The sequence below is a fragment of the Harpia harpyja genome, chromosome 10, assembly GCF_026419915.1.
Source record: "Harpia harpyja isolate bHarHar1 chromosome 10, bHarHar1 primary haplotype, whole genome shotgun sequence".
Classification (NCBI taxonomy): domain Eukaryota; kingdom Metazoa; phylum Chordata; class Aves; order Accipitriformes; family Accipitridae; genus Harpia; species Harpia harpyja.
Window position 1 is genome coordinate 40309633 of NC_068949.1, and position 20895 is coordinate 40330527.

Consider the following 20895-nt stretch of genomic DNA (forward strand, 5'->3'; position numbering starts at 1 on the left):
TAAAACATTTTACACATCTCAATAGAGTCAGGCTATAATACCTCTGCACAGTAGGGAAATGCTACCTTTAGTTATATATGTAAAAGCGAGGTACAGAGAGCTTAAGTTATTTATCCAAGGCCAGGCAGATAGGACAAGGATTCAGATTTTCTGATTTTGAGCCCTCTTTTTCAGTCTCATGTCTATCTTCTTTCCCTAGGTTTTACAATGACCTACATATCATTGCACAAGAAATGCAAAGCCAGCAATAAACACTTTTAGCCTGTATATAGCAATGATCATCTATCCTAGTTATTCAAGTATAGAACATACAATCTCACAGGAAAATAAAGTTCTTTTAATCTTCTGGTTTAGCCCTTTGAGAGTCAAAAGCATTCTAATTACCGGTACAGTACTTAACTAAGCATCAAGAGCTTGAGGACTGCAAATTCTATACCGGACTTTTTTAACCACATGCCACAGATGAAGGAAAAGCTGATAGTGTTTTTTGACCTAAATTATCGCCTAGCAGCTAGAGATTCAGCTCTCGGGAGAAAAGGATTCAGTGTCACTCTTAGAACTTCATACATCCCATCTCTTCTCTTACTGCTGTGTTTATCTGCAGTATAACTGCAGCTTTACGTAGAGGTTGAGGCTCTGTAAACATGAGTTCTATTAGAAAGCAATGGGTGTGTATGTCAAGGTTTTATTATGGCTCTATATGTCTGCTAGAGTAACTTCACTAGCAGTGTTAAAAATAATCACCTCTTCAGCCAGCATATCTGTGCTGGTGAATCTGGTTGAGATACAGCAAGGCTTACAGAAGATCACTCTTACTGTTCCAGCTCATGTTATTTGGGAAGGTGATGTAACAGTCACTGGAAAAGCTCCTTTGGATGGCACCCTCTGTGTCTCATCACAGGGCTCTGCTGCTCTAAGTATGGATGAGCACATGAATTGGATTCCTTACAGTTGAAACAAAACCAGAAGATGCACTGCAGGACTGCATCTGATGTGCTCCAGTTGCTAAGGGGTCTGTAGGACAAAACTAGATCTAATCTTAAATAAAGCTCCTGCAATGTGTATAGTGCAGAAGCTGGATCCTCAGCACCAGCTGTTTTGCTCTCCAAATCCTTTCCTATTGTACTGCACTACTTGCTAATGTAGGCATGGTTGGCATTAGCGCATTTGTAGTAGAGACATGATCTGATTCTGCATTGCTTGGCAACTCAGAATGAATTGCCAAGTGAGTGACACTAAGGTAAAGCCTGACCCTAAAAATTAGGCTGCTTCTGTTCAATAAGGGCCAGGTACTGTTACTCTGGTTACTGTTATTTGGAGTCCAGTTTCATAAATGATATTTTAGTAGGTTATTCTGCATCTGCATTAGTTCTCTGAATTCAGTTCACAATATGGTGCACAAATACTTGTGGCTATAGAGTGCAGGCATGGTACAGGAATAGAAACACACAGCTGGGAAGGAGGAAATGATTATTTAAGCTGGCTTTAGCAGTATTGTTGCTGAGTGTCACAGCATGTCAAACCTTACTCTGAAAATTTCCCTCTGGAACATCTTCTGGGGTAAGGAAAGGAGAATTTGACCCCAAATTAATTTATTGCATAGACCTGTGCTGCAACTATACAAGTACATACGCTATTTTAAAAGCATGTAAATCATAATATAGAAAATGAAGTAAACTAGAGTGATAGAATATAAATATTTTGTATTAAAATGTAAGAATCGAATGGAGTACTAAAGTATGTTTTCCATCACAACTTGGTAATGCTTAAATCCTGGGGTGCTGAGACTACTGGCTTCCAGGCTGATCAATAATGTCTCATTATCTTATGTTCTATCCCTTAAACATCTCATTCTGTTATTGTTCCTTGTCTTTTGTAATGGTTCTAAATCTCTAGAATCTGAATAGACATTATGCTCCGGCTTTGTACAGTACCTAGCACAGTGGGGGTCCTTATCCATAACTAGAGTTCCCGGGCACGACAGTAATGTAAATGATGCATAACAATTAATAAACACTGTATAAAATAGTAAGTGCCATGAGAAAGGAGAGCAAGAGGAAAGTGATTTAAAAAAACCCCAGGAAGATTAGACTTTTCCTACATTTATTTCCATCACATTCAACTGACAGAGATTTTGCACTGAATAACTAATACATTTCTTTTTCATAGGACAGCCAAAACCAGGGTGAAAAGTGACAAAAAGAAATGTGTAACACTTGAGTACTTGGCAACCATTACTGTTCTTCAGGCGTGATTTGATGCTCAGCCTCAACAGTATTCACAGCACATAAAGTTAGTTATGCAAAGAATGGAATACATTTATTTTGCTATTTTACTATCAAATTGCTGCAATACTAAGAAACTGAGAAGTCATATTCATAAATAGAGACAGAAAGTATCATAAATCTTGAGAGAAAAACTAGATTCAGTGAAGCCTAATAACATTACAAAGATAACTGGATGTTTTTTGTTTCTATAATATTAAAATAGAGAACAATCAAGGAAAATAAAGCAACTTCCAAGAAAGCTACTTGCAAAATTGATTCAAATTGGCTAAATGGTATCAGAAAAAATAGACTTTTAAATTTTTTTTTTCTAAAAGACATATTAAATTCCAGTGATCCTAAGATTTTACTTTTAAGCCTTTCTAAAAGCAAAAGACTTGGGTTTTTTTCGAAATGTGAACTATTTTGCTCTTAAAGAAACCAACCTAAATTAAAAGTAAAGGAAGGGAGGTAAGCTCTTCCAAAGGGTAATAAAACCATTAACTTGCTCAGACTGTTTTAAAATCTTATTTTGCTGAATATATCTTCAATGAGTTGCTAATGGATTTCCATCCCATTTTTTATTAAATTTATTCCGCTCCACTCCCAAGACACAGAGTTAAATACTGTTTTGTAGCTAGAACCACCAATAAGACAAAGTTGTCTTTGAAACATTTCCAAGGAAGCCCAAATTGTGACCTCATGCTGCCCTAATAAAGAGACATATGGTTGTGAGGAAGCCTGTTCTAGAAACACCTACACTGAAACTTTCTTTGATCAAACGTAGGTCTAGAAAGGAAAGTCATTTGTAAGGCAAATATGCAAAAGCCCACACTTGGGAAAAATGAGTCTCTTGTGTAGATTTCCTTGATGCTTTCTGGCAAATGGGATTAATGCTTAATCAGCCTTTAATCAATGAAAAGACTGAAATGGGGCTGTGGAGCAAAAATTACAATCTACTTGGTGAAGGTTTCTGTGTCTGAACTGGTCTACTCTGTACACGTGCAAAACCACTGGAAAAAGCAGCATGCCTAGGTGATCAGATGAGGAAAAGGAAGTAGAATCTGTTTTAAATTAGCTGTGAATTTTATCACAATGGAAACAAAGAGCAGCCTGGCATTTACCTTGGAGAAATTACAAATTAAACGTGTCCCTGGTATACTATAAATAGTATTTTAACTGATGAAGGCAGACCAACAACACAGTAAGGAATCTTTGCATGTATGATTGCACTAGCTTGGTAGTCTACAAAGTGAAATTTGTAGTTGTAGAATAAAAGAATCGTAGGCAGTCAAAACATTCTCATTTATTTTTGCAAATGGTCTCATTGATTTGATCTTAACAGTAAGTGCAACAGAGGGAAATCAATACATCACCCATAAGCCATATAGTATATTGCAGATGTTAACCACATACACATTGCTTTGAAGGGAAAATGTTATTGTTTTCCTATGTGCTCAGTGAAGCTCAGTGAAGTCAATGGAAATATTCCCATTGGCAAGTAAGAGGTTTTCATGGGGAAGGAGGAAATACCAGAGTCCCTCTTCCTTGAGAGATAACAACTACAGCTGCCATATGAAAAAGTTATTTCAGTGGAAAGCAAGCTAAAAATAAATTCAGGCAAAAATTCTTATGCTGAACTGCTTTCCCTGTTTTTAAGAAAATTTTTCATTTTCTTCCCAAAAGCTAATATTCATGCCAGTGGTTTTGTATTTTTCTGTTATAAAACACAACATACAAGTATTTGTTTCGGAGTATTTAATATTGAAAGTACATTTACAGGCACTTCAGAAGAGTTGTGGTGGGAACTGTTGGCTGTCACAAACAAATGTCTTTTTATCTGCCATATTGCCAATCAGAAGAGTCTATTGTGTTACTTTTGTTCTGAGGAGGTTCCTTCTCAAAGCAGGCTTTTCAGACTGTCTGTTTAATGCATAATACAACCTCTCTAGAAAGAAATCACACACAAGCCTTTTCAAAAAAATATTTCAGAAGAGGAAGGTTACTTGAGAGCCCTTCTTGCATCATAGTTTATTAACCATCTCACACAGTTGGGGAGCTATCAGGTTAGTAAATATGTGATGAAGGATTAGGTAAGTTAAAGAAAGGCTTCTATAGTTAATTTGGCATCAAAAATATGACCAAAGAAAACTTAAGCCCACTGCTGAGTGGGGTGGGCAACCCTGTGATGAAGGATGTAGGAAAGGCCAATGCCTTTTTTGCCTCGGATTTTACTGGAGGATCTGCTTTCAGGCCTCCCATGCCTCTATGTCTAACAGCAAAGTTGGAGTACAGAAGTCCTGCCAGCAGTAGAAGAAGAAGGAGTTAGGGACTACTTAAATCACTTGACATACGAAAAGTCCATGGGACCCGATGGGATGCATCCAGAACTGCTGAGGGAGCTGGCTGTTGTCACTGCAAGACTGCTTTTTATCATCTCTATCATAGCACTTGACAATCCCATGAACAACTAGATTGAATATACCTTGAATAAATAATAAGGCAGAAAAGCTTATTTCCACTTGTTGTTGGATAGCTAAATAAGTGATGGCTCAACCTGTCAGTTGAAAGCAAAGCAGCAAATGCCCATACTGTAAAGTTTCCACCAACTGCACCTATGAACTGGTATCTCTAATAGCAAAAGAGGAATGAGCTGACTACAATGATGTCATGCAGGCAAGTAGGAGTGCTTCAAATATGTTGTAGGTGTATTCACTGCCAAAGGTTTTCCTGATGAGTGTCTGGAAGCTACCAGGAGCCTGAAAGCCAAACAAACGAACAAATATTCCACTACTTCTTAATCACAGACATTTAGAAATAAAGATCCTCAAACTCTCTACAGTGTCGTTTCCAAAATTGCTATCATTCATCCCAGGAAGAATTATGTATTTGTCCAATCTATCCAGTCAATTTTACTTCCAAGTGTGGAGTGTTGCTAAATCATACCACTTCCCATTAATCAACATTTAAACTTGAAATCAAGCTGCGGGCAATCAGGTAATACTGAGAGTGCATGACTAATTGTCAGCCTATACATTTCCTTACCATGAGCTATTGACAATGAATTACAAAAAAGCGAAATTACTTTTCCAATTTTTTTTCCGTGCTAACTAAAGCTGACAGGCTCATGAAAACACTGCCCTGCTGTGAATCTATGGAAAACACACTGAATGTAAACAGAAAACTACCCAAGGGAAAAAAAGCCCTGATCAAAGTGTGAACAAGGGCAAAACAAAGTCTGTCCTTGAAATCCCTGCAGGGAGCTCTGAATTATTTTAACGGCAAACCTATGCATTGCACTACAACACTAAACTATTTGGGAAATGCATGCAGAACAGAGATGATATTGCAAGTGGCAGTGATAAGTATTTAGCAAATGATAGTGCTGACTGCCCAGAAATAGAGGAAAGAGATGGGAGCAAAAATAAAGGCTTATGTTTTGACCCACTGATATGTTCACTTGCCTAGTCTTAAACCAGAAAAGTTCTGAAACACATCCTCATCTCAAAAGATGTTAATGTCTGATGAAACACATTTAATTTACACATCTAAAGTCATGCATACACTTAAATGCTTTTCTAGACTGGATGCTCAGTACCTTCCAAAATCAAGCTCTTGCCTGTGTCTTGAATGTTAACATTTAATAAGGAGATTTCTCATTTCTTGAAGTCCTTTAGTCACATGTTTTGTAGCATAACTCATATGAGTAATACACTAACGGAGAAACATTGTATGAGAGAGAAAACAATCTTTTCAAAGAATGGTTTGAAAGTAGTGCTATTCAATGGTAGGTAGTTTAATAATAATTGGTAAATCTTTTTATTAGTGAGTTGAAGAGGCTAACATCCCCAGTAGCCCATCCCTGGGATGCCAGGTGCCCACCAAAGGTGCTCCATCACTCCCCTCCTCAGCTGGACAGGGGAGAGAAAATATAGCAAAAGGCTCGTGGGTCGAGATAAGGACAGGGAGAGATCACTCACCAATTACCATCACAGGCAAAACAGACTGAACTTGAGAAAATTAATTTAATTTTATTACCAATCAAATCAGAGTAGGATAATGAGAAATAAAATCAAATCTCGAAACACCTTCCTCCCATCCCTCCCTTCTTCCCAGGCTCAACTTCAATCCCAGTTTTCTCCACCTCTTCTCCCCCAGCAGCACAGGGGGACGGGGAATGGGGGTTGGGGTCAGTTCATCACACGTTGTCTCTGCCGCTCCTTCCTCCTCAGGGGGAGGACTCCTCACTCTTTCCCTGCTCCACAGTGGGGTCCCTCCCACGGGAGTCAGTCTTCCACAAACTTCTCCAGTGTGAGTCCTTCCCACGGGCTGCAGTTCTTTACGAACTGCTCCAGCGTGGGTCCCTCCCACGGGCTGCAGTCCTTCAGGCACAGACTGCTCCAGTCTGGGTCCCCCACGGGGTTACGAGTCCTGCCAGCAAACCTGCTCCAGCTAGGGCTCCTCTCTCCACAGGGCCACAGGTCCTGCCAGGAGCCTGCTCCAGCGCGGGCTTCCCATGGGGTCACAGCCTCCTTCGGGCATCCCCCTGCTCTGGTGTGGGGTCCTCCCTGGGCTGCAGGTGGATATCTGCTCCACCGTGGACCTCCCTGGGCTGCAGGGGACAGCCTGCCTCACCATGGTCTTCCCCACGGGCTGCAGGGGAATCTCTGCCTAGAGCACCTTCTCCCCTCCTTCTGCACTGACCTTGGTGTCTGCAGAGTTGTTTCTCTCACATATTCTCACTCCTCTCTCCGGCTGCAGTTTCTGTGCCACTGCAACTTTTTTTTTTCCCTTCTCAAATCTGTTGTCACAGAGGTGCTACCACTGTCGCTGATGGGCTCAGCCTTGGCTAGTGGTGGGTCCATCTTGGAGCCAGCTGACATTGGCTCCGTCAGACATAGGGGAAGCTTCTAGCAGCTTCTCACAGAAGCCACCCCTGTAGCCCCTCTGCTACCAAAACCTTGCATGCAAGGCTGATGATACAAAAGTAGTGCTGTTCAACGGTAGGTAGTTTAATAATAACTGGTAAATCTTTTTATTTGCGAGTTGAAGAGGCTAACCTCCCCAGTAGTCCATCCCTCTCTGTCAGCAGAGGCTTCAGTGCTCCCAGCTAGAGTGCATCCAAAGGAACTCTTGATTTGACATGACAAAGGGAAGCAGAAACCTCTGGCAGGGGAGGGAAATTCCTAAAATGGATGTGCCACTGACAGAACAGACCCATTCTGGAAATCTCTGCCCTCAGCTGCTAGTTCCCACACCCCAGCTAGAGATTCTCACTCTCCTGTTGTGTGACAAATGCCAAGTCAATTGTTCATGGAGCCACTCTGAGTGGGTGGAGTCCATAGCAGGGGGCAGAACATCTTTCTTACTGGCATTTTCATATTGATTATAATTTGTTCTTACAAGACAATATTCATCATCTTAGTTAAAATCTTTATGTGTTTCTCAGATAAATAAGTCAATGTATATATAAAAGTCAAATGCTTACATTTACACAATGAAATGAAGGAATGGTAGCACTGCCTGAGGCATTCATTTGCACTGTCCAGAAAACGATGACAAAATATTTCAGGCAGGCAGGTGTGCACAACTGAAAGCTAAAAGAGATCCTTCGACCTATGGAGAGTTAACTTGTCAAAAATCTGCCTCATCTCCCATCTTAGCAAATCTCGGCCCCAAATAATTCTCAAATTTTTCTTTTCCTTAAGGCTTCAAACATTTCTCTGTGAAAAGAGGAATGCTGCAGCTACTGCCACTAAGATGCCTGCTGCTTGTGATGCATTATCTAACTAAACTACTGTCCCTCTGCCCTGCTTGTACTGCAAGGCAGGGAAGAGACAGAGGAGAGCAAAACTCAAGAATCTCTTTTAGCTGTCAATTGCCAGCTTTCTTGCAGGGTCACAGAGTGATGTCTCTCCAGGAGAAACTGCAGCAAGGATTTTACTGAGCTGAGCATTTGAAAAACCTGAGGCTCTTACTGCTCCTCACCCTTCCCTTTATGCAGCTAAAACTGAAAGAAAGACACAACTTTCTTTGCACACCAGGAGCTTTCAACAGAGATACAAAACACGTCCTATTGCAATCACAGCTCTGCTGTCCTTTCATTTTACCTGAAATGTCACAATGCCTTCTCTACTTGGGCTCGGCTTCATTTTATGGCACTATAAATGTATTTCATTTATGAGTGAGAAAACAGCACTACGTTGCTCTGCTAGGAAACAAGCCGTGGACCAATCCATGCCTGTACTGCATTTCTGTGTATGTTTGATATGCCTTTGAAAATATGTGACATTGTGCTTATGGGAAAATCAAGGAGAAAATAATCAAAAGAGATACATTTATCAAAATGCTGAGAAGCCATTTAAACCCTTCTCTTGCCCAGTACCTGCAGGAGTGATCTGAATTACTAGCATTACTAGCATTCTGCCAATGGCATTGACTGCTACATACAAGAATTAGGCAGGACAGTGCTACACTGGAAGCTGTAGGTCATTCACAAGGCATAGCATTTTCAAAATTGGGATCTGTGGCCAGGAAAGAATAGTGCGTCCTTTTGCATAGCTGCCCTGGGGAAAATGTTAAGAGATACTAGCATCTATTATCAAATCAAATAGAGTTCAGTTCAACTCACAGTGTTCCTATACTATTTAATTGTATTTAAAAGAAAAAAGCAACATCAGAGGTCAGACCTTATATTTGAAAGAAAAATCTTAACCTGCATTCAAAATAATACAAAGGCTGTCTAAAGACATTTTAAAAAACCAAGATCATTCTTTTAATAAAGAAGCGTAGATGGAAATAAATAAAAAGATGAGAAAATTGGTTTTCCAGTACTATGTAAAACTACTTACTTGCATGCACTGTTAATTTTCAAGATATACTGAAGGTGTTCTTTCAACAAACAGAGCTGCTCCCAAATGGCTGTATGCACGATGGGATGCTTTTTGTCTACGTCCATTTCTGCTTCAATTTTACAGGGAGTGGGACTTCAGCTTCTGTAGACAAACAAAAGCTCTGGAAACCTGTGGCTGGTAAGGCTGGGAAGGGTCTGCAGCAGTGAGGAGTGTGCTGCTACGTTTTCCAGCGTTGCCTGGAGAGGAGAGAGAGGCTATAATTACCCTTATATCCGGAGGTGCTCCTTTCTGTATAAATATTTAAAATCATCATGAGTCCTGAGCTATTTCCTTCACCACTGCCTGATACACTGTATCAACTCCTGCCTGTTTCCACCAATTATTAAAGTTGCTCCCTCTCGGGAAAAGCTGAAAAAGCTTGGGGGACACAGGCTGGGTTGTTAACACCTCGTCTCTGCTGGCTGGCCATAACCTCCTGCGGCTTGTGCGGCTTGTGCTGCTGAAGCCTTCCAGGCCCTGCGAGGGCCCGGCGTCCCGCCAGGCACCAAGAGTCGGCGACGACGGGCCGGCGAGACCCGGGGCCACCCGGGAGCCAGGCCGGGCTGTCCTCATCCCCGGCGGGAGAGCGCCGAGGCCGGGCAGCGCCGGCGCTGAGGGGCGGGCGCGCGCCCCTCCCTCAGACCCAGCCGGGCCTCGGGAGGGGGGGGGTGTGTGTGTCATCGCCCGTTATCCCCGCCGCGGAGGGGAGGGCGTCCCCGCTGCCTGCCTGCCGACCGACCCTCCCCGCCGCGACACCTCAGCCCGGTCCCCTCCGCGCTCCTCACTGTCTCTGCGGGCCTCGGGCCGTCTCCCTCCCCGGCGGGTGGCTGAGGAGACCGGCCAGAGACCGGCGGGCGGGAGCGGGTAACCGGAGCCCCGCCCCTCGCGCTCCGCTAAGCCCCGCCCAGCGCCGCGCTGCACCTTTAAGAGCGCGGCGAGGCGCTGATTGGCAGTGTCACGTGCGGCGGCGGCGGCAGCAGCAGCAGCAGCGGCGGGGCCGGAACCCGAACCCGGACCCGAGCTCGCGCCCGGCCGGCCGGCTGAGGAAGCGCTCTCTCGCCGGGACCCGCCGGGCTCCCTGCGGCAGCGCGAGCACCCGCGTTCGCCTCACGGGAGCGCGCGCCCCGTCCCCTTCCTTCCCCTCCCCTTTCCGCCCGGGAGCCGCGGAGCGGCGGGAGCGCCCCTCCCTCCCGGCGGTGTCGGTCGGTCGTTCGGCGGCGGCGTGCGAGGATGGAGCTGTTCCAAGCCAAGGACCACTACATCCTGCAGAGCGGGGAGCGGGCGCTGTGGTGCAGCCGGAGGGACGGCAGCCTGCAGCTGAGAGCCGGTGAGCCCCCGCCGCGGCGGGGCCGGGGCGCGCCTCCGTGCCCGTTTCCTGTGTGAGGAAGGGCGGGCCGGGACCCACCCGCCCGGGGTGCCCTCACCGGGGGTGGGGGGGCGGCTGACTGAGGGTCGCTGAGGGGAAGGGCGGTGGCGGGGACCACCCCGACGGCCGCCGAGAGCGCCCGGGGGCGGCGCCGAGCCCCCGGGTGAGGGCCGGCGGCGGCAGGGCTCGTACGCCGAGGGTCGGTCCTGTGAGGCCTGCGGGGGGTGTGTGGGGGGTGTGTGACCGCCTCCCGCCATCGCCGCCGTCCCCGCCGCGGCGGGAGGCAGCCGGCCCGCCAGCGGCGGTGCGGGAGGTCACGCGTGTCCTGGCGCTGGCGGCCCCCTGCGAGACGCGTGCCGTCTGCGGACCGAGGGGCTGTGGTTCTGGCACCGCGTGTTTGTTTTCTCCGCGAAACAAGGTAGGGCTGCCCTTGGCAGCTCCCCCTGTCTAACCGGAATAGTTCGTGGTGTTGAAATGCACCCGGTCACTCTTACGGGAGCATCGCTAAATAAGAAAGGGCCATCTTGTGTTGGTGCCAGCCTTATATAAGTGATGCTCGCCAGCGTTTCTGATAAATGGTGATTGCGTCTTCGAAAAAATGTATTCTCCTTTTTTTAGGAGAAATTGAACAGGTGCCTACACTTGCGAGTTGCTCTCGGAATTTGTTTTTTTTTGGTGACTCCAGGTAGTATAAGTGACAATTACAGAGGGGAGCTACGTGGTTTAATATCGGGCTGCGGAGAAGGTAGTGGGTACAAAAATTGTAGGTGGAGTGAGTTGTGTTAACGGAAATTTTGAAACAATGGTAATTATAATATCCTATCTGGGAGGTTAGTCAGTAAAGGTGTCTATAAAATGAAATACCATCCTTAGGAATTAGATTGCTTTGAGTAATATATGTAGCTCAGATGTAAAGGACCATAGTGTACCTGCTTGTAAGTTAAAAATGAAGAGCTGGATGTTTCACCAAACATGTGGCGGGTTGCACAGATGTTACAGCTTTCTAAAATTGTGGTCCATGTTATACCAAAAAAGCCAGTTAAGCATGCATATGACTGGATTTGCTATCTGTGTATGGTACATTTCATGAGCTTTTTCTAAAAGGCTGGAAAAACTTTATACGTAAACATAAAATACTATTGTTACCTGTGTTTATCCAAAGAACTGTTTTTCATACTGGTCTTGTGTTGTTTTTATACTTGAGTCATGTCTTGTCAGTGCAATTTGTTTGTTTCTCTTAATTTGAGGCAGAGTGTAATTTTATCTAACATGACTTATTCTTGTCTAGCAGCTTCACTTATGGTTGAAAGTCTAGTAATACTCTGATAATATAAATCATCTTACAAAATACTTGATGTCAAGCTAGCAAACAATACTGCTAGTCAATGAAATGCATGTTTTCATGGACCTCCCTCCCGCCCCGTTTTAGATTTGCTATAGTTATAATCATCTGCATAGGCGTAAAAGCTCTTACTTGACCCAGAGTAATAAAAGCTCAAACTAGTGAACAGTAGTTCTAGGAGATTGTTGTTTGAAAGCTTTAACTTTAACAGCGTTGATCACTTGTTTTCAGGCAGCCATTGCTGTGATTTTTTTTTTTTCTTGAAGTCCTTTAACTTCATGGAGGCTTTGCCAGCGCCCAGCAGTCTGTCTGCATGCTGTTCAGCAGCATTTTGTCCTTAGCCTACCTTTAAATTTTCAGCCAGTATAAAAGTGATCCCTGTTGTGTGTGACCTATAGATTAATGAAAGGTGATATGATATTGAAGTCTCTTAGTCTGCTTGAAACTCTTTATTAGTCACGCTTTCCCATTTCAATCTGTTGATAGTTTAGTTTTTCCAGCCCTGTCTGTGGATCATCTTATTGAAGGTGGGCACTAGGGCTGTGAAATGAAATACCTTAGTATGTTGAAAGTAAACCCATGAAAGAAACAGTTCCCTCACAAGAAGTATTGTTTGGATCGATAGCTCTTGCTTGTATTAAGACAAAGCTGAATATCCTCAAGTTTATGATTTCATTACATTTGACCATTTATAATCAAGGCCACTGACCGGAAATGAGTAAATAGATTACTGTGTGATGAGTCACTGCCATATTAAAATAAACAAAGTCATAACTTGTGTTCATTGACATGTTTAATAGTCCGTCAAAAGGCTATAATCTAACTCTGTATCTTTACTTGGTTCTGGATGCCTTAGTTTTATTCTGTCCCACAGAGGCTGCTCTGAATTAATCTTTGTACATTCATGGATCAAAATACATAATACTGGCAAACCTTGCAAAGTATTGCTTTATATGATACGTCAGAATCTAAAGAGCTGATGCTAAGCTTCATAATGTTCTCCTCCCTCAACTATAAAGGCATGTTCAGAAATTTGCTAATTTTGAAAGCTGTATTTCTGACCTCTTTGAATTATGAACAGCTTTAATTAAAAAAAGGCAGAAAAACTTGGTAAATATTTGCTATAAGCAAAGCCTGAGGTTGGCCCTAGTCTGAAGGATGTCTGCCTATGTTTACAAGATATTTCTTGTGGTTTTTTTCTCTGAAGTGAAAGCACTAATGAGTCACCTGCAGGAAATCCATGAATCACTTGGGCATCATAGATTTTGTTAGGAATTTAGCTGTCTACACTGTACTCTTTTCAGTGTAGTGAAAAAATGAGTAGTTCAACCATGCTTTAAATAACTTACATCAGGTCTTGGATTGGGATTTCACTCTTGGTTTACTCTGATTATGCTCTGCTTGGCTGCTCCTGACTGGTAGTTTTGCACAGATTACGAACATTGTTTTATTGATGTTGTTGATATAAACTATGTATTTTTATATGCGTGTATATACACATATAGAAAAGAGCAAAAGTATTGAAGGCATTGAATTCTTTTCACCATTTTCTTATCAGCAGAAAAAGGAATGGAGTATTTTATGGGGTGAAAACTCTCTATTATCATTGTGTTGGCCTTGATAATATTCTGGGCAGTAATGCCAGACTAAGATTGGGAATAGTTGCTACTAAAACTATTACTAGTAGTAGTGCTGGTTCCCACCACCCTGGAGAAAAAAAAATAACCAAACTATGAGATATTTTGAGTGATATACAGATTGGAATTACTCTAACACAATTTTTGGTGACTTAATTTTCAAAAGACTCCATTGCCTCTGCCTGTAAGAGTAAGGTGGTGTTAAGAGGTGTCTTACCTCTGGACCTATAACTGGAGGCAAATGAGCATTTGTTTGTTTTAAACACTTTAGGAAATAAGTGTTACAGTACTAATTTTCATCTGTTGAAAATTGTTGTGAATCAGCAACTGAAGCAATGCCTCTCAAATATTTTTCTTTTAATGAGTCATGTTACCAAACAGTATTTTCAGAGTATCAGGGGACAGATTTCAGGTTAGGTGTCTTAGTCTGATAGTGTGAAATCTGCTCTGAATCACAAATCATAAGGCTATCTAATATTCTAGTTATGTGTACTTGCCTTACTCCTCAAAGACATTACAGGAGTCGTGTAGAAATTGCTTGTCGGAATTCCTGAGCTGTTCTTCATGACTGTAGACTGGAGGAGAAGAGTAGTTCCTTTGTTTGAAGTCTAATGCCTGTAAATGCTCAAGTGAAGGCCTTGAGCTAATGAATGGTGTAAGGAGCAATGCCACTGATACCAGTAGATGTATCAGTAGGCTTAAGGCTATAGAACAGTCCTAAGCTTGGCTCTGAGGGATGATGGCCCAAGTGTTAAAGGGTGCTACGGAATTAAGTATTTAGTACAAAACTGACTTCCTGAATTTCAGTAGTACGTCTTAGAAACTGCCTATCTATTCTGGAAAATGAATTCCAGAGGAGGTAGTTGTAGCTTTAGAAAAAATCTCTCCATGTTTCAAATTACTTCATAAGGAACCTCAAGCTGTTTTTTGACACTTTTTAGCTGCAATGGTTACTGAACTGTTTCTCACTCTTGCCTGCTCATTCTGTTCCCTCTTTTCCATACCCTTTCTTGGTTCTCGGCACAACATACTTGTGGTATATGTGACAAACCAGATGTCAGAACTGATCTGTATTAGCTGCAACCCAGTAAGGATGTATGCTTAAAAAAATCTTGAGCAGTTAGCTCCCTGTTGCTGCTTGCTCCTTATTGCAAAAGAGAACAGAGAGGACTAGGGGAGAGGGATAGGCTGCTGTATATCTTTCATCTGATTGAATATTACATACATTAGTCAATTTTGTAGCTTCTGACTGTGAGGCGAGATCTTCAAATATATTTACCAGAGATAAATTTTCTACATTCATTAAATAAGTCTACTTTGTAATTCCATCCATGATTCTTTTTACAGAGCATAGCAAACCTAAAACTGAGACTGAAATGGGTTGATAGTGTGCTGCATCCTAACCTGGTGAGAATTAAATAAATCTTGAGGTGAGATGTTTCTTGTTTAGTTTCCTTTTGAGTCTTAGTAGCAGATGACGAGTTGGATATAACAAGAGTGTTCCTGTCTCTTTTTTTTTCTTCCCCTTTTCCTTATATGAAGAGGTCTGGAAATGCCACACTTGTCCCAACTCAGATGCATAGGTGTCTTAGAATTCCTGCCCACACTGAAATTACTTTAGTTTTTAAATAAATACATGAAAAACCTCTTAAGCTTGATATGCTGTTGCTTTTTTTTTTTTTTGTGATCCGAAGGTTGCTTGCTTTGTAAAGGGAAAAAAAAGCTTCCCCTGCCCCGAATTAAAATGAATCTAATTCAGGTGGATTTTTGTGGCTTGTATTTTGCTAGCAGAGGTTAGACTCATCTTTGATCTGATGGGTTAGTATTAACTAAATAGTGAATTAAAATTGTAGACTAACTGCAACTAAAATGTTTAGAACAGAAGGCACTGACAGGTAGAGAGGCCTTTCAATTAAGAAGGGTCTGCATCTATATCAAAGGCTTGTGGGTTTTCGATCTGTGAATACTGTTGTTTTTGCTAGGTTCTTTCACAGTTTAACAGTGTGGGTGATATTTCAGCTGTATGTGTAAAGAAACATTAAGACTCTAAGTGACTTCAGTTTTAAACTGTCTGAACTGCAGTAAAAGGCATTTATTTGATATGCCCCTTATGTTCTTTCAAAACAACTATTGTAGATTGGAATGTGATTTTATTTTTTTTTTAATGGTCTTCAGTTGATACTATTAAGCATATGGGAGAGACCTTATGTTGCTGAAGTTATGCCCCAGAAAGAATTGTTAATGCTGTAGCTTCTTAATGTGAGAGGTTTTTTTAAGACACTTCCTGGAAGGTTTTGGATGACTTCAGGAAGCGATTTGGTGGGCAGTGGGGCATTTGCTGGTAACGAAAGAGTGAGACAGTCAACAAGAAAACACTTTCTCTTGCTTCTCTTCCAAACTGCTGTGCTGCATGGCAGCTGCATTAGGAGCCTTGAGATGTCAAGGGACTCTGCAATAACTTCCACTAAATGCTTCCCTTGAACTGTGACACTTCTCAGGTGGTGGTTTAAAATTTTCTTTTAGAAGCAAGTTCTTCAGTGCAATATCAAACAGGTCTCAAATACAGCTTAATTAAATATTGAATGTGCGTTTCAAACTCACTCTGTTAGGGTTGTGTATTGAGACTCAGGGCCCAGAGTTTGGCAGACTGTGCTTTTTTTCCCCTCAAATGTCTCAAAGATTTGAGGCTACTGACAAAAGCTTTTTTGTCAGTGTTTAGAGGTTTCATGATTCATGTTTAATGTTATGAAGAGCATGGATTTTTTAATATACATAGAGGTTTTTAGAGAATAAGATACAAATTTGGGAATGCAAAATTTGCTTCTCATTAAGTGTTAAACTTGCCATAAACTTATGATTTAAAAAAGTAGTTCTGTTCATTGAATGTTCTGGATTTGTTACAAAACAGCATATAGTTATACTAATGGAGAAATTTGCATGCATAATGATATCTGTATTTCTTGAAAACCTACTATCCTTGTATGGTAATCTAACTTGATCTAGAATGATTTAACTCTTTATTTAAACATCAACAAAAAACTTTCCCCAGTTTATCTTCAGTCACGATTTAGCCATATCACTTGCTCTTGCAAGAATCATTTGCAAAAATCTTAACCAGGAAATAACACTTGTTGTAAGACAGAATATGAAAACAGAGCCCACTGAGGAGGGGTGTGCCTATGGGTATGTGTGGGTTTTTCTTCTCCCTCCATCTGTTTAAACCTTTTGTGAAGTGCTCTAATTCCTGTCTGTGGTGGTAACACTTCCAGCTGATGGTTATCAGTTCTATCAGCTGATCATGTTCTTATTATATCCTTATTTGTTAAAATAATTGCATTGCGTGTGTCCTCACAGGAAACAAAGTAATAGGATTGGAGTATCAAGAAGAGAAGAAATTGTTGGACAGATTTCTAGAGGAGGAATTTGGAGATAGTGTAAAAACCTTTTTTATGAAAGCTCTGCTTTAGTAAATGGGAATATTAATACTCAATGATCAGTTGTGTATTCTTGTTCCAAACATCTTTAATTGCTCCCCCAATGAAAACTGGGAGAGGATTTTTTTCCTGAAAAGCTGGGCCAAAATGAATGGAATTCCACTTGAACACTTAGGTTTTCCTTTTAAGGAATAAGTCTTACTTGAATAGAAGCCCTGAAACAGTGTACATGGTTTCAGTTTTTCAAAGATACAAAGCCACTTGAACATACTTTGAGCTTGAAAACTTATGCTCTATTTTGAGTAATGTACTAAGTCTTTATCTCTGATAAAATGTTAGGGATAGTAGACAAGGTTGTACTGAGGTGCTGAAGTAGATGGTATAAAAGATGCCAGTGTTGTGTGAAACAGGATTCTGAGCCAAATTTAAGAGTATATGACCTTGCCCAAGAGGTTGTTGCAAAATGTAAATGGCAAATGTGTTGGTCTGTCATTAATTGTTAACTTCTGGTTTGTTTTCTCCTTGTCTGTTTCTCAGTTTAGAAAAAACCAGCAACTTTCCCACATATGGCTGATGCTTAAGTTTTTCCCTATACTGACATGTCTTCCAGTAATGTTTAAATGATATATTGCTTGTTGACATTTGATTAAATAGTCAATTTGTCCCCAACAGTTAAAAAAAAGGGGGTGGGGGAATATGTGGTGTATGTGGCATGAGATCCTTTACTTTCTGTTCCTGAAACACATGTGCCAAATTTTTGAGTATAACTCCCTTACTTAGTGTTTGAAATGGTTGTTCCCAATTGTCCTGGCTTCAGCTGGGATAGAGTTAATTTTCTTTCTAGTAGCTGGTATAGTGCTATGTTTTTGAATTAGGTATGAGAAGAATGTTGATAACACCCTGATGTTTTCAGTTGTTGCTAAGTAGTATTTAGACCAAGGCAAGGATTTTTCAGCTTCTTGTGCCCAGCCGGCAAGAAGGCTGGAGGGGACACAGCCAGGACAGCTGACCCAAACTGGCCAAAGGGCTATTCCATACCATGTGACGTCATGCCCAGTATATAAACTGGGGGGAGTTGGCCTGGGGGGGATTGCTGCTCGGGAACTGGCTGGGCATCGGTCAGTGAGTGGTGAATAATTGCATTGTGCATCACTTGTTCTGTATATTCCAATCCTTTTATTATTACTATTGTCATTAGTGTTACCATTATTAGTTTCTTCCTTTCTGTTCTGTTAAATCGTTCTTATCTCAACCCGTGAGTTTTACTTTTTTTTTTTTCTGATTCTCTCCCCCATCCCACTGGGTGTGGGGGAAGTGAGTGAGCGGCTGTGTGGTGCTTAGTTGCTGGCTGGGGTTAAACCATGACACCAATCCATAATTTGTTTTCTGCTTTGAGTTTGATTAGTTGAGCAGTCAGAGAAGAAAGTTAATTATGGAGTAAGAAGAAAAGGTGACAGTGAGGGAAAACTACCTTGGTTAGACTTGGCTCACCACGGCTATACCAGTATTTCTCTCATGGCTCTTAAGAAGCATTAATATAAATCAGTTCAGTGATAAATAAAACTATGTTTCATAATTGTGAAATCCTTCTGCTCAATGTTTGTATTTAAATCTTTTAAGGATGGGATAGCTTTCTTGCATTCTTTTTTGAGTATAGCTGTAGAGCAAACTTTTTAAAAGACCTTATCTTCAGAATGCATGAACACAGTGTTTAAACTGTCAGTTTTGTAAGTAGGTATGAGTAAAATCTTTCTCCTGCCTTTCTGGTAATTTCCCTCTTACAAAGTAAATAGGATTAAAAAAAAATAAATGCAGACAACCTACTGCTTTCCTAGCTTTAAGGATATACCCACAAACAACTTGAGCTTTGTTGAAATATCAGCTGAAAATGGGAATGTGTGTTAGTCTGTAATAATATTAACTAATCCAGTGTTGTTAGCTTTGGAAGGATAAAAGATATTTCCTTACCTGTATGACTTCTGAGAAAGTATGTGTTTACAAGCAGAGTTCAGCAGTGTAGAAGAAGAATAAAGAGAAATTCTAAAGTTTAAAAAAAAAAAAAAAACCAAAACAAAAACCAAAACCAACCAAACAAAAAACCAAACACTGAGCTTCAGTGGCTTAGTGCCTATTTGCATTTTAAAAGAGTCACTGCTGGTCACTTACCTGAATGGTATTTACAGGTTTGTGAAAGGGGTGAGGAGGTGATTCTAATTTTAAGAAGTTGAAATGCATCTAACATTGCACACATTTAGCCACCTACAGCAGTGGTCTCTAAAGTGTGGTGTAAACACCTTGGGGTACACAAGACAATCCATTGGGGTGTGGGAAGAAAATATTTTGTACCATTAATGAAGATAAAATAAACACTACTTTAAAATTATTTTATTTCATCCATTTAAAACTTCTATTTTTGTGTATGTTTTGTAATGTATGTGATATTAGTACAGTAGAACGTGTATAACTTCATAAATGTACATATATTTGGGGTGTATGCTAAAATTTTTTTTACTGATGTGGTATATGATAAAGTTTGGAGACCACTTATATACATGGTCAAATTCTGTCTAAGGGAAGATGTTTTACCTGGTAAAAAAGCCTGGTAACCGCAGTTTGTTACCACTTCTAGTACAGGAGTTCCTTGTGCAGTTACTTGTAATACTGGATACTCTCCAGACAACTGAACATTTTCCGTATGTTTTTAAGTTTCCTGAGCAATGCCTGGTGACTCAGGGGATTTTGACTGCAAGAGAATACAAAGAAGTGTTCTTTATCAAAATGAGTATTAAGGATTCATTTTTGTTAGGTACTTTCTCTGGGACTTGCATCCTGCTTTTGCAGCAATAGTACAAACCTGTATACTCTCATCCCCATTGCTTTAAACCTGTTACTATACAACCTGAATTGTACTTGAACTGTTCCTGTTCATCTAGTCGATAACTTTTGAAATACTGAAGGAAAGCGTCCAAAGAAACTAAATCACTGTTTCATTTTCCTAGACACAAGTGGGTAGATGCATACTTTGTAGTGTGCTGTGCTTCTACAGTTGAGGCAGGCACTCTAAGAAACTTGCACTGAATTACTGTTTGGAAAACATACTTCTCATTATCAGAGAGTGGAGGATAAGCAGGCCTTCTAGCAAGGCTGTAAGGTGTAGTAGCAATGAGAAGACTAACTGGGATTTTTTTTGAAATCCTCCTAGTGTAGCCTAGCTGTAGGATTCTTAAGGGGGGGTGTGTGTGTGCAGGGGCATATTGGGGAGTAGTGGTGATTTCACTTCTCTCTTATAAAGCAAAGCATTTCAATTCTAAGGGATTGAGGGCTCAAGACTAACACAGTGCAAGCTGCATAAATGACATTAAAGATAATTAAAACAGGTGATTAGCTGAAGGGATAACTTGTTTAAAGTTTGGGGGAGAATATGCAAGTAAATGAAGTTAACACTTCATGACAATGAAGAGCTTGTACTTGTAATACTAAAAGTCTTAATACCCTTCCATCTTTCTGTAATTATAGTAGTTTAAATATAAACTTAGAAATCTGTGCTGAAAGGAAAACTTAATTAGCCTAAGTTTTGTTTGCATAAGTAGTACTTCATTTCCTACAAGAGAAAGAAGTTCAAGTTTATACTCTTAAATCTTCCCAGTTAATTTGTAATCTCTTAATCCTGGCTAATATTTCAGAACACTATTCAAAGATGAACTGGAACTTGGAAGCAGACTTTCTTTTCAAAAGCTGCAAGAGGTCATGAGGGTCCAATAGTGCTAATAATAGTCTTGTGGTTGTCCTTGATCTAAAGCAGACGCAATTTAAAGAAAAAAAAAATCTCAAATCTATTTAAAAATAGTGTGGAAGTTCTTTCCTGAAAGTTAACACTTGGTATCAGAAGTTACATTAGCAGAGCTGAAAGTTTTACTTTGGCTATTTACAGTGAGTTACTTGGCTTTTACTTTATATAT

General features: G+C 41.0%; 1 protein-coding gene across 2 annotated transcripts in view; it reads left to right on the plus strand.

Annotated features, from left to right (window-relative positions):
- The first annotated feature begins 10196 nt into the window (after positions 1 to 10196).
- Positions 10197 to 20895, plus strand: part of INPP5F (inositol polyphosphate-5-phosphatase F) — a 48677-nt gene continuing 37978 nt past the window's right edge. Inside the window, exon 1 of one of the 2 annotated variants that reach the window (XR_008236929.1) lies at positions 10197 to 10484. Coding sequence is in view for 1 of the 2 variants with exons in the window: in XM_052799310.1 (XP_052655270.1) it covers positions 10388 to 10484 (97 nt within the window). In the remaining variant the exon portion in view is untranslated. The remainder of the gene's footprint in view (positions 10485 to 20895) is intronic. The other variant, XM_052799310.1, reaches the window with a different exon arrangement.